General features: G+C 50.6%; 2 protein-coding genes across 4 annotated transcripts; one reads left to right on the forward strand and one right to left on the reverse strand.

Annotated features, from left to right (window-relative positions):
- Positions 1-3,796: 3,796 nt before the first annotated feature.
- On the forward strand, positions 3,797-8,084 carry LOC120691489 (AP2-like ethylene-responsive transcription factor AIL5). Its single transcript, XM_039974564.1, has 9 exons — positions 3,797-4,085; positions 4,804-5,362; positions 5,473-5,555; positions 5,698-5,706; positions 5,803-5,891; positions 6,413-6,486; positions 6,825-6,875; positions 7,135-7,211; positions 7,360-8,084. Exons 1-9 carry the CDS (start codon positions 3,896-3,898, stop codon positions 7,776-7,778), a joined length of 1,551 nt encoding a protein of 516 aa, XP_039830498.1. The 5' UTR covers positions 3,797-3,895; the 3' UTR covers positions 7,779-8,084.
- A 1,505-nt stretch (positions 8,085-9,589) lies between these two features.
- LOC120693173 lies at positions 9,590-14,036 on the reverse strand. 3 transcript variants are annotated; one of them, XM_039976591.1, is made up of 5 exons: positions 13,855-14,036; positions 12,598-12,866; positions 11,977-12,108; positions 11,113-11,229; positions 9,590-10,339 (listed from the first exon to the last, which is right to left on the reverse strand). In XM_039976591.1, the coding sequence occupies exons 2-5, from the start codon at positions 12,862-12,864 to the stop codon at positions 9,995-9,997; spliced, it is 861 nt and encodes a 286-aa protein (XP_039832525.1). In that variant the 5' UTR covers positions 12,865-12,866; positions 13,855-14,036; the 3' UTR covers positions 9,590-9,994. The 3 variants fall into 3 exon arrangements, with proteins under 3 accessions (XP_039832525.1, XP_039832524.1, XP_039832526.1); XM_039976590.1 differs by having other exon boundaries at positions 13,851-14,015; XM_039976592.1 differs by lacking the exon at positions 13,855-14,036 and adding an exon at positions 13,584-13,821.
- Positions 14,037-16,371: the final 2,335 nt, after the last annotated feature.

The raw sequence follows: 16,371 nt of genomic DNA on the forward strand, positions 1-16,371 counted from the left end.
CTTCTCCCGCTTCTTGAGCGACTCCTTGTCGAAGCGTCCTCCCCGGTCACGACTGTGGTGCTTGTGACACCGACGCTCCTTGTTGGAGCCTCCCTCGTCGCGGTCGCGGTGGCGGTAGTAGTCGAAGTGGTTGTTCTGGCCACTACCGGACTTCTTGGGGCAATCGGCGATGAAGTGGTTCAGATCGCCGCAGTTGTAGCACCCGGGATTCTTCTTCCTCTGCCTGTTGTGGTAGATGCGCTGGAACTTGCTAATGAGGAGGCACAAGTCGTTGTCGCTCAGCGTCTACAGCTGTTCATCTGTAACAGAAGGCAAAGAGGCAAGAGAAAAGCCGAGGGCAGAGTTAGCGTTAGAGCTCGATCCACCTGGGCCAGTCACAAGAGCGATGCTCTTGGAAGGAGGGGCACCATTGATCTTGCCTCGTGTCTGGTTATCCACCTCCGTGGCCTTGAGCTTGCTGAAAAGCTCGTTTACGTTCAGAGTCTCGTAGCCAGCAGACTCAATGATCGTGTTCACCTTGAGATCCCACACAGAGCGGTCAAGTGCGTAGAGCAGCTTAAGGTCCTTCTCACGCTCTGTGTACTCAAGGGCATCAACATATCTATTCGCATTGACCTTGTTCACAATCGATTGAAACCGACTGAACATGTCGCCAATGCTCTCACCCGGCCCCTGTGTGAAGTTCTTGTATTCACGCCGGTGAGTCTCGAACAGTCTGGCCTTCACCTGAGGTGTGCCCTTGTGGTAGTTCTCAAGGCACATCCAGACTTTGTGGGCTTCCTGAAAACCCTGGACGCGTGAGAACTCCGCACGAGAAACGCCAGCGAACAAGGCATTGACAGCCTTGGCGTTGGCCTCGTGCTCGGACACCTGAAGAGGTGTGGTCCGAACGGCAATCACCTCGTAAGCCTGGTTCTTGGTGATCTCCCAAACCTCGGCTCCCATGCTCTGCAAGAAGGTTCGCATACGCACTTTCCAATAAGCATAGTCCTCGCCGGCAAACACGGGGATCTTACCAAGACTCGTCATGGTCGCCAAGTGGTTTTTGAACCGGTTAAGGCACTGAAAACCTCAACCAAGCTCTGATACCAATTGAGGGACCGAAACTGGTGACCAAAGAGGGGGTGAATGGGAGCCGATCAAAATTTCTCTCGAAATCGATCCGTCGGCCTATATCCCGAAAATCACCACAAACCCTCGAACCTAGAGCGAGAGAGTAGCTATGGATCAGCTATCTCCTAGCGAAAAGCCCTAGGAAGCTACGCGGAAGCAAAATAGTCAATACGATTCAAATCGTAGAACTCGACTGCCTGGACCGGTCTGACCGGTGGTGGCCTGAACAGGTCTAGACCGGTCTGACCGGTCTGACCGGTGCCACCCAGAGAAACCCGTGAACAATACTTCAAAAGAGGAATCTCGAGCAAACGAAGTCCAAATCCAGTGAAACTTGGAGGATACCTCCGCAACTAACCTGCGAACATATCCCCAAGAGATTTTTCCCAAGAGATCAAAGAATCTTGAGAATTTAAGGGAAGATCAAGAAGGATTGGGGTTTTCTCAAGAACTCAAAAACTTCAATTCGTGAGAACTCGTGATTCCAGAGGATTTGGGACGAGGCTAGGGGTACGGGAATCACTACAAAGAGCTCTATGAACCGTCATGATCATGTGCACAAAAAACAAAATGATAATCCATCACAAAAGAGCACAAGAGGGACGGGATTGGATTGATTCAAAAGCCCAGAGGGCACAAGGAGGATGGGGGCTCCTTTCCCAATCAAATCCAATACAAAGTCTCACAAATCCATAAGCAAATCATATTCTAAAGAGAAGAACGGGAGGAGAGAGACACAGGGGCGGCGGCCTGGAGGAAGAAGCAATCCACGGACAAGTTACAAAAGCCGCTCTAACCTAATACAAGTGAAGGGGTATTTATACCTGCGGAGACCGGTCAGATCGGTTCCATGGACCGGTCAGACCGGTTGGTTAGACCTGTCAGACCGGTGCCAGGGACCGGTCAGACCGGTTGGTTTGCAGTATTCCCCTGTACACGATCCAATCTGACGGCTGAGGTTCTTTCTTCGGAACGAAGTCTTCTCCACGATGCCGCCATCTTGATGAAGATCTGGTCCACGGTTTTGGAAGGTCCGTGAAACCCGGGTAGGTGGCCGGTTTTGAGAAAACCGCCAAAACTCCTCGCGCGGAAAGATTCCCGCCTCCACGTCGTGGCCCTAGACGCCGTTCCCGCCTCGGCCTTCTGACGGCCCTAGACGCCGCCCGACGCCCGTCACCTCTTCGCCCGCAGCGAGGCCCTAGACGCCGTCGACGCCCGTCGCCTCCGCCAGTCCCGAGACCGACGCCTCCACGACTTGGCGTCTTAAACCGCCGTCCGCCTCCTTGGTTTTGTGGCGCAAACCAAGAAACCCGCATTCCGTCGCCGCTCGCGCCCTCGATCCTGGAGTAAACGCCACAGCTGCCGCCCGGTCTGAACTCCTCCACGGCAGCTCATCGTCGACACTCGACGACATGTACCTGCAATCCAAAGACCAAGTGTGCGATCATACTGCACGGTTGACAATTTACTCATCACAAGCAGGATAGAATACTCAACATTTCTCAATTAGTTGTATTTGTATCAGAAAAAAAAAACTTTGCCACCGCAGTCTTGCCGGCACTAACTCCTACTAGTTTAAAAAGATGGACTTGCAGGCAATAACGGACAAGTCGAAATTAACCTTGATCACCCGGCCAATTAGAGGCGTCATGCACACGGGAATCCCTACCCCAAATGAGATAGGTACTAGTATGTGCGAGGTACGACGGCCGTCCAATCGAGTATCTTTCGTAGATTTTTGCTCAGGTTGTGCCTCGAGATACCACCACCATTGTTCTTGTTCGTCCAAAAATACCAGCACCATTTGCTCTTTGTTGTCTTGCTACGCTTTCGGCAGCATTGTTGCAGCAGGCTTGCAAGACACAAAGGTGGGGATCGATTCTCCCTCCCTCCCTCCTAGTCCTATCCGCATGGGTTCGCGTACTTCCTTTCCTCTGGCTCGATCCGCGTGAATCGCCCGTCGCCAAGTGCTGGCCCGAAAAGCAGGTGTCAACTCGTAACTGCTGATGCTGCAGCAGCAGATAAAATGATTGACAAGACTGTTTAAATATACTACTGCTAGTACTACTCCTGGCCCTTGTTTAGGCTATATTTAGTTTTCATCCCATAAACTCAGTAAATAAAAAAAAATCACATCGAATATTTCGATACATGTATGAAGTGCTAAATGAAGTTTATTTATAAAATTTTTTGTATGGATGGGTTGTAAATCACGTGACGAATCTAATGAGGCTACTTAATCTATGATTTGCAACAGTGATGCTATAGTAACCATCCGCTAATTATGGATTAATCATAGATTAATTAGTATCATTAGATTCATCTCGCGATTTACAACTTATCTGTGCAAAAAAAAATTATAAATAAACTTCATTTAGTACTTTAATTAAAAAAATTCTTTTGCAAAATTTTTTTTGCGTTCCAAGCCTTTGTTTTGCATGCGCCCCCTTCTTCGCTCTCTCTCTCATCGCCTACGCCAGCTTCTTGAGCTCTTCTTCCTCTTTGCAATTTGCATTCCACCTACGCTACACGCGTCCGTAGCCATATATAGCTTGCTCGCATAAACGTCAAAAAGGACCCTCTTTTTTTGGTCTCCGGGGCTGCACCACTCTAGTAGCAGTTTACCTTCTTCCCTCCCTCCTTGCCTGCAAGTTACAGCCCCCCCCCCCCCCCCCCCCCCTCTCTCGAGAGGAAAAAGATCGCCGGCAAGGCTGCAACTCATCGATTCCTGATCCTCCCTTCTATCTTCTTGTGGCCTCTTTGTGTGTGCGGGTAGGGGGAGATGGACATGAACAACGGGTGGCTCGGCTTCTCCCTGTCACCTTCGGCTGGGACGAGAGGCGGCTACGGCGGCGGCGGCGCGAGCAGAAGCGGCGATGCGGAAGGATCTTGCTCCTCGCCGGCCGCCTCTTCGCCTCTCGTGGCCATGCCGCTGCACTCCGATGTCCCTCCGCAGTATAGCTCCGCACCAGGTAACTCATTTGCTCCTGTCTGTAGAGAGGGAAGTTGGTTTTCCATTCAGGTTTTGGCAGATGATCGAGTTCTCCTTCTAAGGTTGTTGATGCTAATCATCTGGACGGCTGTGTATTTTTTTTGAAGAAAGTGTATTTTGGATTTTGTTAATCAATGATTTATGATTGTCTTTCATATTATAGATAGACGCAGGAAGAAAACTGTTCTTGTTCATGCTATTTTCTTTTGAAAAGAGGCCTCTTCTTGCTATTTTTCCATGTCGGGTGTTCTGAGCTTAGGTAGCTTTGGTTTTCAGTTCAGTTTCGGTTAATTATAGATTCCAAACTCTAAATCATGATCATCTTATATCATGTGTCCACATGTACCATTTTGATGTAAGACGAGATCACGAGAGTGGTTTAAACCTTGTAGCTGAATGCCAGACTGCACTTGTTAATTGGTCCAGTGCACTCTTTCTCTGTATCGGTTAATTATAGATTCCAAACTCTAAATCATGATCATGAGATCATCTTATATCATGTCTCCACATGTACCATTTTTATGTAAGACGAGATCACGAGAGTGGTTTAAAACTTGGAGCTCTAGTTTTACTTTAATTAAGGCCAAGATACTGAATGCCAGACTGCACTTGTTGGTCCATTGCACTCTTTCTCTGTGCCACTCTCCCAGAAAGGACGCATCATTTCTGTTTCTCTTCTTTGTACCGTTCCTGTGCAGATTGGAGGCACGCCGCAGAAGCCAAAGGCCCCAAGCTTGAGGACTTCATGAGCGTCACTTGCAGCAACAAGAGCAGCAGCAGCAGTCTCTACGACAGCTGCAGTCACGCCGACCACGAGGTCCACGACCTCCAACCCTTCTCGGGCGGCTCCTACTTCCACGACCACGGCCACGGCAGCAGCGGCGGCATTGGCCTGGGGATCAACATGAACGCGCCGCCCTGCAGCGGCTTCCCGGACCACCACCACCATCAGTTCCTGTCCCACCACGGCGAGTACTTCTTGGGCACCCCGGCAAACCCGAGCGCAATGCCGTCGATGCCGGTGTACAGCGGCGGCGGCGGCGGGTGCGTTGTTGGCGGGTCGATGTCCATCTCCGGCATCAAGTCGTGGCTCCGCGAGGCGATGTACGTGCCGCCGGAGCGGTCGGCGGCGCTGTCGCTGTCCGTGGCGGACGTGCCGGCCGAGCCACCGCAGCTGCTGCCGGCGCCAATGCCGGTCGCCCGCAAGCCCGCGCAGACGTTCGGGCAGCGGACGTCGCAGTTCCGGGGCGTCACCAGGTTTGCGTCGCTGCTATGCAGTGCATGCCTTCTCAAGATCTCGCGTTGGCTGGACGCGTCATTCCTGCCGTCGATTAGCTTGATCCTGATGTGTAATCGATCTGCCGCAGGCACAGATGGACAGGGAGGTATGAAGCTCACTTGTGGGACAACACTTGCAGGAAGGAAGGCCAGACTAGGAAGGGACGCCAAGGTGAGCTTCGCACCATTCCATCCATGACCTTTTTCGTTGAAACCTTCAGTTTCTGTCCTCCATGTAAACTGCATTCGAGTTTTTACTGACCTAGACGTGTCTCTTGCCCTTGCAATTCATTGCCGTGCTGACCAACGAGCAGTTTACTTAGGTGAGCTACAGCTACCCTCCTTGTCCAAAATCATCTGCAGTTTTTTGGAATTTCCATGTGTAGAACTGTGACCAATGCTGTTACACCATATGCTAGGCGGGTATGACAGGGAGGAGAAGGCTGCGAGGGCTTACGACTTGGCAGCGCTCAAGTACTGGGGTCCTTCAACTCACATAAATTTCCCGGTACGTTTACTGCCTGACTCCCTCAACGTGATCTTAGGCCGTGTTTAGTTGCACTCCGTAAAAATTTTGAAAAGACATCTTTCTACATTTGAAGTACTAAACATAGACTAATCACAAAAATAATTGCAGAACTCGTCTGTAAATGGCGAGACGAATCTAATGACCCTAATTAATCCGTCATTAGAGGTTATTTACTGTTGCATTACTGTAGCAATTTAGCATCTAATTACAGCCTAATTAGGTTCATTAGATTCGTCTCGCCATTTACAGACAGCAGTCGCAATGTGTTTTTTATTTCGTCTAGATTTAAGTCTCCATGCAGGTGCCGGAATTTTTTTTTGGAATTTTGATTTTTGTAACTAAACACGGCCTTAGTTTTAAATCCACGAAAAAGTTCTGTCAGTCCAAGTAGGGGCCGGCCTGGTTCATTCCTGCGATCTTTATTTTGCATTTGATGAATGGTTAGTACACTTGCATTCTATGCTGGTTTCCTGATCCAATGAGCTCTGCCACATGTATAGTTGAGCCACTACGAGAAGGAGCTGGAGGAGATGAAGCACATGTCAAGGCAGGAGTTCATTGCACACTTGAGAAGGTACGGCTGCGTGATGCAGTTCTTAGGTTATTCACACCTCCAATTCTTTACAAGCACTGCTGCTCATTTGTGAAGAATTAATGACCAGTTCACTACATGTTGGAAGAGTTCATATGCATGGAACAAAGCACACTACCATTGCTGCATATCAAATTTATAGTTCACCAAAATTTTCTGAATGAGAATCTTTCACGCGCCAATTTATCAGAAGCCCTGTACTCGAACGCATCACTAGAAACAGAATCCTTTTTCACATGCATCCAAAACCGCATCCAACATCTGGCGCGCTCACCAACGCCAGCGCCAGCCGCTCACGATGCCCAATTTTATTCCTGCAGGAACAGCAGCGGCTTCTCGAGGGGAGCATCCATGTACAGAGGAGTGACAAGGTGGGTGCCGTGCTGCCCTCTGCTCGCCCATATTTGCACCCCACCTGCTGCCTTTTCCAACACCCAAAACTTCTGAAACACTGAGCTGAGCTGAGCTGACTAGCTGAGCGAGCCACCTCACTCGTCTGAGTGAGCTGAGCTCCCTGGGAGTTCTGAATTTCTGATCTCACCAACGCGCGCGCGCGCACAAGCATCGGCCTGCTGGTTTGTGAGTAAAATAACCTTTTCTTGTCGCGCTTGCTTTCCCCATGCGACGCAGGCATCACCAGCACGGGAGATGGCAGGCCAGGATTGGTAGGGTCGCTGGCAACAAGGACCTGTATCTTGGCACATTCAGTAAGTTCCTGTCACTTGCGCAGTAATTTTTTTGGCGCAAAGATCAGAGAAGTGGATTCGTCTTGTGAGCATGAACTTCTGTTTTTCTCCTGAGCAATTGTAGTATTATGGTCACTATTAATCCCGTGTGTGCTGTGTTAAACTGCAGGCACGCAGGAGGAGGCGGCGGAGGCGTACGACATCGCGGCGATCAAGTTCCGGGGCCTGAACGCGGTGACCAACTTCGACATCAGCAAGTACGACGTGAAGCGCATCTGCGCCAGCACGCACCTCATCGGCAACGACGCCGCGTGCAGGCGCTCCCCGACGCGCCCGCCGGCGGCGCTCCCCGAGCGGCCTTCCTCGGACGCGCCGAGCGGCGACCAGGGCGGCGCCGCGTCCGACAACTCGGACACCTCCGACGGCCACCGCGGCGCGCACCTGCTGCACGGCCTCCAGTACTCGCAGCACCCCATGAAGTTCGAGGCCGGGGAGGGCAGCAGCTGGATGAGCGCTGCCGCCGCGCGGCCGGCGGCCGGCGTCCCCAGCGTGCACCAGCTGCCGGTGTTCGCGCTGTGGAACGACTGATCGTCAGGGTAGCAGAGCCCGCGCGCACGTCGTTAGTAGGTAGCTAGGGCCCGTGCAGGAGGTGTGGCGTAATTCTTTTGCAGTAGTGGTGAGCTGAGCGATGGGAGGCGGCGTTCTGGAGCCCGGACCCGGCCTGTGCAGCCGAGATGCATGTTGCATGGTCGCCATCTTCCTTGGGAGTTGACGACAACTTTGCTGCAATATGTAACGGTTCGACATGCACGCATGCGTTTTCTTCACTGAACATTCTAGCAGTAGTTTTTCTGGATCTTTGTGACAATCTGGGAAAACTAAATGTTGCCATGACTTTTACTAGTAGTTCCCGGCAGGTTCATCCTTTTTTTTCAAAAAAAAAAGAAGAAGAAGAAGAAGAAAACACGCCCTAGATTGGGTGTACCGCTGGCCTGTGAGCGATGGGGCAGTACGGCGGCAAAGAGAATCGGTGCTCGCGCGGACGAAAAGCGGGCAGTACGGGGCCTAGCGTACGTACCGTCGTCGCGCGCCGCCAAACCTCGGCTGCCGCGCGTGCGCAACATCGTTGGCCACGGCCTCGTCCTGTGCTGGTCCCGGCCGGCGGCACGGGGCGGCGGAAAATTACCCGACGTCGACGAGGCGAAGCGAAGCGCGCCGACGGCCACTCGAGCAGACTCGGCGGGGAGTTCATAGCCGCTGGAGCGCGCGGGCGTTGGCTGTCGGCACCCACTACGGTGGTGTGGTTCGGTGCTCGCCGCCGCGTGTGGCTTTGCGAGCCGGCGTAGCGAGCTGCTCTCTGGTCTCTACGCCTAGTCCGGCCGGGGTCCTGCGCCAAAATTTTGACTTGCTGCGTGCGTGCTCTGAATGGCTTGAGCTGGCAGATCGGGCGCCGCTTCTCGAGAACAAATGACATCACCAAACATAATTGCGCAACGTTGACGGCTTTTATGTTGAAACAAAGAAAAACCGTTGACGGCCGCCGTCGCCCGTTCGTTTCTGATCGATGTCTGTGCTCCAGCTGCCGATCCTGCTGCTGCGATCCCCAAGCCCCAAGGCGTGAGCGAACCGAGAAAGCGAGAGGTCCCTGCGGCGCAGCTGGTACACGCGGGAATCCGGCGGCTGCGCTGCACTCGCGTCAGCCTTCAATGTGCGCGCCCAAAAGTGGCAGCACGCGGCACCTCGGCCCCTCCTACAAAAACAAGCTCGCAAGACGTGCCGGCCGCTGTCCTGCGAGTGCAAGTGCTGGCGTGCAGCGGGCAGCGGCATGCCTGGCCTGGCCGTCGCTGCAGCTCAACAGCCTGCAGTGCCGTGGGCGTGCGTGTCTGCATGACGTGCTCTGCTCGTGAGAGATGCCAAAAAGAACACAGAGGGAGGGGTTTTTTCTTCTCGGAGAACTGAATTGACCGAACGTCGGCGCCGCAGATGGTGCGGAGCGGACAACGATGAGCGATCTCCAGGACCAGGACGAGATCCCCCCCCCCCCCCCCCCCCCCCGGTCAGTACACAGGCACAGCTCGATGGAGTTTCTGACTATACTGTCATACACGCATACGCACGTATCGTACGACTGTAAAGCTTTTTTCATCGGAACTAGTATCTCGGTCCCACAAACGATTTCAAAGCTAGCTTCGTCAAGATGCTGAGATCCAGCTCATACGTCTCTGTACAGACTTGTATGTACTATCATGCGTCCAGTACAGAAGTGAAGCTCATAGGATGGCGATGAAAACCAAACGCCTATCGTAGCCAGGGGTGGTATGGTAAATGCAACTTCTAAAGATCGAATTCAAAAGGACTGGGCGGTATGGTATATATGCTTTTTTGGAGAGAAAAAAAGGTTGATCAAAAGCTCATTTATTAGATTGTAATGAAGACAAAGGCACCAGGCATCTATTTGACGCCTCCCGTTGACATGTACACCTGTCATACCAGGCATCTAAATACCTGACTCGAACACACCCGATCCACGATCGCAGAGAGTATCGAAACGATCGTTACCAGTGTGACGGACTCGAGGCTCCACTTCTGCACCTATTTCTTCCAGCCCACCTTGAGCCTTCACTGTAAAATTTCGGTCGACTTTACAAGTAGTACGCATTTGCTCGTCACAACTCGGTTTCATAAAGCGACTCTGGACTTTAAGATAGGGCAACTTGGCAAGTCGATACTACCCTAAGTCAAAGATCGTGATGCCCGTTCGGCCATATTGTACGCCGTTGCTTGATCCAGCCGACAGCTCCGGCTCAAGTGCTCAAGTTCTCGAACAGTTCTGGCAGATGCCTGTTCGTGAGCCTGGTCCTGCTCGTGATGCCGCGCTGCTTCTTCCTGGCCTTGGATTTGGACTTGGATGCGGCGCCACTGATCTCTGCTAGCGCGCGCCGCTTGGCGGTGTCGGTTAATGGCTTCTCGCCAATCTTCTTTAGCTCCTTCTCGATGTCCAGCATGTCCCGTGGCAGCTCTGTCCCCCGGAATAGCTGCTTCAGGTCACTGTCCACCGTGATCCTAAATCGGGGATCGTTGAAGTGCGCTGTGTCTTCCTGGGAGTTGGTGCCTGATAGCCACCAGACGTCACCTGATGCTTTCAGGGCCTGAAAAACATGTTACACACCAGATTACTGAGCTGAACTTTGGCACATATGATGCAACAGAGAACAAAAGATACTCTCCAGCTATAACTACGGACTCGACTGCAATACATTGCCACCAGAAAACTTCATTGCAGTGGACTGCATTCATGTGGAAAAATGGCGCCATAAACTGGCATTAACGAACCGATAAATCAGGAGAAGGAAGCATTCACAATACTTGCCCATGAGATATTATAAACTACTAGTTCAACCTAACTAAAAAGAACCATTCCAAAGGATTTGTGCACTTGTGCAGTCAGTCAACTTGCACAAAGCACCTGTCATTAGATCGCCATCAGAAGAGTGCAGAATCAGTTCCTTTCTTTGAAAACAACATATTCAAATCCAACATTGCTAGCCCAAACAAAGAAACATTCAAATGCTGGAAGACTTAGGAAAAAACAACTCCTACAGCATATCCAAAAAAATGTCCATTCAAGACTATATCTAAAATAAAGAACTTTTGGACGGGTCCTTGGAGAGGTACCATGTAAATATTGGCATCTCACCAAAAATGAGGTAGCACCAGAAATCTGGTGCCTTCAAATGACTGTTAAAAAGCTCATAAAGAAAACCAAGCATTCATCAAACACTACAGATAATTGGTTTCTAAATATGTTACTGGCACAAATTGAATTCATTTCAGCCATCAAAGTATCAAACTGATTCATATAATCCAAAATATAGCAGACAAGAGATAGTATCATCATTAAAACAAAGACTAATCCAATTACCTGCAAATCTTCCAGTACGGATGGATAAGCATCTTTGAGTTCCTCAACAGCAATGCCGTATTCTTGATTTTTTATCAAATTATACAACTGATCTCTCCCAGTCAAAACATGCGTCGGCTGCACAAGTGCAAAATGTCAAGACCCAATTTAATCAAACATTATAAAGGATTAAAACCTATAAAAACTACCAAATTTTAGGTATCACTTAAATACCCTCCATTACTTTCCAGCCTATGGACCGGTTGCGCCACAATTGGAGTACCATGCATGACCATGCATGTGGCATGGTAGCTCAAGAATAGTCCCAAATGGGAAGTTGAGAGTGGGATGAGCTAACTTAAATTGCCAACTCTAGGAATTATTGCAACCTTGGGTCGATCCTTTTACGCGAAGCGATGACGAAAACGTAAGGAGGTTGCAATGTAGGTGTGGCCCACTCAGTGTGGACGTGGCTAGGAGAGCGGGTCCGAGACATTTGTCCCGTGTGTGGTGAGTTATCTTAGCACTCGAAGAGGACAAGTAATGTAAACTTTAGGTTTCACATAAATAGTCAATTCCAGAAAAAAAAAGAGAGACAGATTTAGCTTGCAGCTTGCCACGAAGCAATTAAACAAGATTAATCATAGATTCTGTGAGGAGATTGAACTGACAATTCAGACTTCTAACCAGTATGTTCCTTGTGTGGTTCAGAGAGCTAGAGGCAGAAGAGGGAAGGGAGAGATTTTCGCATGAAAGGTTTTATATAAAAATGTTGCATTTTTTTCTCGAACAATGCATGAGCGCTGCGCGTACAAAATTTCTATTTCATTCATCAATGTGTTCATTAAGGTAAATTGTAAACAAGACAATATTTAAGTCATTTACCTTGTACGAGAAATGCCTCCCATCAAGTTTAACTTTGGAATTATTCCTTAGGCTGTCAAATAAAGCCTTGCTACCATGAATATCAACGTAAGTTGCTTCATTTATCTGCTCTGCTGTAAAAACTTGCCTTGTCTGCAAGCCCAAAACAACAAGGACATCAATACAAATGCTAGCCGTATATAAAATACACATTGCAGAAAGAAGTTTTGACGAGAACACTCGTTTTCTTTTGGACGAGGAAGCTTGTTAATTATGCCAATAATACCAATAAAATAATACCATCTAAATAATCCAATTTTTGCATAAGGTTACCAATGTCTGATTACTCCACTAGCATATTTAATCAACAGGAATATATGGCATGGTATGATTGCTCAGGTATGTCAGCATTGTCCAAAAATCAAACAATGGACACCACAACTCTAACATCAATATGAACCAGCTGAACATATGTTAAGAATCATACTTTGTACAACATCAGCTTGATTGCAAGGTTAAGAACTAACCACTTTCGAATGCTAGATCAGCAAAAGGAAAAAGCCTCTCAGTTTTAACTATATTAGATAGAAAAATAGTAGACAATTGGAGTTACTGCATCAAGTTGAACCTTTTGTAAATCACCTTGTAAAGCAGGTCGATTACTAACTTCATCTGTGCTCCCACAGTAGACTTCCTTATTGAATTGATGTGTTGTAGCCTTTGTGTATCATCTGAGAATTTAATAGGCTGCAGTGGTTTTACAGATGCGTACGGGGCATTTGCTGGTCTAATCCCTGGGGCAACTTTTGGCATTAAAATTGAAGCTTGGTTTGCGGCAATGCTAAATAGAGTAGTCTGGCACCTCTCTTGCTGCTGTCTAAATTTGTTGAGACGCTCGTTCAGAGCCATACCTGGAAGGAAATATGGAAATATTTATAATCCGTATGGCACCCAGCGATATAAGAATGTGATTACATGGAAGATTTTCACATTTCTAAATTCACAGGAACCAATGCCAAAAGGATATTTCAGCATTGTAAAGCGTCGCAAGAATGTGATTATCTGGAAGATCTTCACATTTCTAAATTCACAGGAAGCAATGGAAAAAAGGACATTTGAGCATTGTAAAATGTAGTGCCCACTGTTTGAGGTGCCTTACACTGTAGGAGCATATCCTACTTCTCTATCATAAAGCCATCTACCATCAAACTAGAAGAACACTCTTCCAATTTAAAAGACCAAAGAGAAAAACAGAGGAAGTAGTATATGATAATAACTAACTTCCTATATTCACTTTTATTAGTCAAACCACCCTCGTAGACTTAATTGTGTAATAATATCTTCACTCTTCAGAACTTTGGACGATGCCTCATACAAGCATTTTAAGCAGTTCCGAATGGGATCAGGGGTAGTATCGACCTGATGCCACTAAACATCCAAACTGGATAAGTAAGACTGTTAGCTTTGTAAGAAATTCACAATACGATACACTCCTGGCAAGATGATAAATTCATCGTCGACTTTAGACTCACCGCCAAACCATATCCTCTCAAATTTTGTCATATCTAGTTAGGATTTAGAACTGTTCGGATACTAAAACGTCGATATGATAGCAAAATACATTCTACCTTGCTCTTCAAACGCATCATCCAAGTTCTCAAACTAACCCCCAATTTGGAAAAGCAGAATCCCCAAAATCGAGTTAGGCGCGATCATTCGTTCGAATAGAGCACAATCTCTATGCAGTCCGGCCAAAATCTGCCCAAATTCCACCGTCCCAGGTCCAGATTACCGGATTGGCCTATACGAACCAACTCCGCCCTCGAATGAGATCAACTCGGCCCGCCCTAAGCAAGCAATTGAGGATGGATTGGGGGCGTAGGCACCGGGAGAACCTACTGTGTCCTCGAGAACTCGATGGAGGAGATCAGCTGGGATTACGATGGTCGGAGCAGCGGAAACCTCGCGTCGGCGACGATCTCCTCGATGATTACTAGGGTTTGGTCGGCGAGGGGGAACGCGCGCTTTTGCCTTCAGATGAGTTTCGCTGTCGAACATAGCGTGGCAGGATTGGTATTTATTTGTGGCCGCATTAGAGGCGGTTGGCTGATGGGCCTCGAAGGCCGGGTGGATGAACAACTGGGCCTCAACGGGTCGACAGAAGTATTCCGGGCCCGCAGTGTGATAAGGCCCATTTTGTCGTCTTTTGTTTACACATGTTTCTGCTGATCATTGCAGGAGCTGCTTGCTGAGGTGTGTGAGGCAGAATATCTGTACTCGTGATACTCTAAATTCATACTCTAAAAAAATATTATGTTATGATCATCAATATTTTCTTCTCTACATCCATCCAGTTTCACTGCACTCATTCATCCTTTATATCTCTACTCTACCCCAACTACCACATATTTTATCCATTCATCCCAACTATCATATCATTGTTTTCCTTTTCCTTTTCTCTCTATTTTCTTCCTCCTCTTCTCCACCCTCCTCCCGTGTGTCTGCACCTCCCTCTACTCTCTCTCTCTATCTGGCCTCCCTCTCCGGCCAAGCCACCGGACCTCCCTCTCTGATCACGCGTGGGGGCGGTGCGCGCGCTCGCGCGGCGCGAACAGGGCGGCGAGCGGTGAGGCGGCGAGCCGCGGCGACGCGAGGCCGTGTAGCCACGCGAGGCCGGCCGCTCCCTGCCTGCACCCTCCGCGCGGCGACGGCATGGACTCTTCCCTGCTCCCCACCCACCACGTCGCCCTCCCACCTCCCTGCTCCCTCCGGCCGGCGAGCGGCGCGACAGGCGGCGCGGCGGATCGACCGGCGGGGCGGCGAAGCTCGGCCGCGGCACGACGGGCGTACGCGGGCGGTCCGGCGAGCGGTGGCCGCGGCAAGCGATGCGTCGCGGGGGGTGGTGAACGGCTCCTCCTCCCTCTCTTCCCACGGCGAACGGCGGCGCAGCACGGGCGCTCCTTCCCGGCGCTCCTCCCCGATGCGAACGGACGGACACGGCGGCCGCGGCGGAGCTCCACCTCCTGCTCCGCCCCGCCCCCTCCTCGAGCGCCACCCCTAATTGAGTTCCGCTACCCCCTCCTCCCGCGTCACCCCTGCTCATACGCCGGCGCGCAGCCCCCGGTGACGCGCGGAGCTCGACCGCGGCCTCCGGCGGGGCGCGCGGAGCTCGGCAGGCGAGGGCCCGAGCGGGGACCGGCGGCAGTGAAGCGCGCGCGGAGGCGCGGCAGGGACGTAGCGGCGGCGGCAATGGCGGAGCGCGAGGCGGAGGTGGGGCCGGGTCGCGGCGGCGCACGGCGAGGCGGAGGCCAGGCCACGGTATGGAGCGGTGGTGGCCTTGTGCTCCTTGGCGACGATTGCGTCGACGGCCATGGCCAGCGCGGCGTGCCCCGACGTGGAGGCCGCACGGAGCCATGGCCATCCGCGGCGGGCGGGGGCCGCCGCCGGCTGCGACTAACGCAGCAGCAGTGGGATCTCCGGCGGCGGCGGCATTCGAGGCGAGGCGCGTGGCAGTTGCATCCGACACGAGTGGGGCCGCGAGGTGGGGCCGCAACAGCGCAGCGCAGCGCACGCCCGGGACAACACTTGATTTGGCGTAAGCGGGCGCTTGCGTGGACTTTAGTGTGAGCTGTGCAGGAACCGCTACAGCGGATTTTTCCGCTACCCGGTACTCCAGGATGGGGTACCGGACTCCAGTGCGGATAGCCTTAAGAGCAACTCCAATAGATTGATCTTTCTCTTTCCCCTTTCTACTTTTTCTCAATATAGGGGATTGATGTTGAAAAAACCTACTCTAGCAGATTGATTTTCCATCTCCGTTTCTCCTTTATTTTTTCTCAATCCCCTATAATTTCTCTCCAATCCCCAATAGAAAGGGGAGACATCACATCTCCATTTCCATATAGAAAGAAGGAAAATCAATCTGTTGGAGCACTTCTTTCTTATATGTTAAAATTGAGAAAAGGGATTTGGTGAGAAAAAGAAAAAGGAAAGATCAATCTGTTGGAGTTACTCTAAGAAAAGTGTGGATGGAGGTGGCAGAAGGAAAAGAAAAAGGCGAGGTCACACGTGGGCGTGGCGCCTGGTGGATGCACGCGCGGGGCGAAGAAGTGTCAGCAACACGGCAACACATGATTACCTTCCAATTCCTTTATCCTTGAAGGGCTATGATCTCAACAAGCCTCCCGCCCGCCTCCGTTACACTTGGAATGCGCTGCCTTCGAACGGTCTGAAATTTTGGCTTGAACTTGAAGAGCACAGTGACCAACGAGTCTTTAACCAGACGATACGTGCGCTACTGTGGGAAGTGGGAACAGTAAAAGGAGATAGGGGGGGGGGAGGGAAAAGCTATGTGAAATCCAGCCAACGATCACTCGCATTTTGATGCAAATGATGCTGTCCGTCCCGCGTCTGGTT

Source organism: Panicum virgatum, chromosome 9N, assembly GCF_016808335.1.
Source record: "Panicum virgatum strain AP13 chromosome 9N, P.virgatum_v5, whole genome shotgun sequence".
Lineage (NCBI taxonomy): Eukaryota > Viridiplantae > Streptophyta > Magnoliopsida > Poales > Poaceae > Panicum > Panicum virgatum.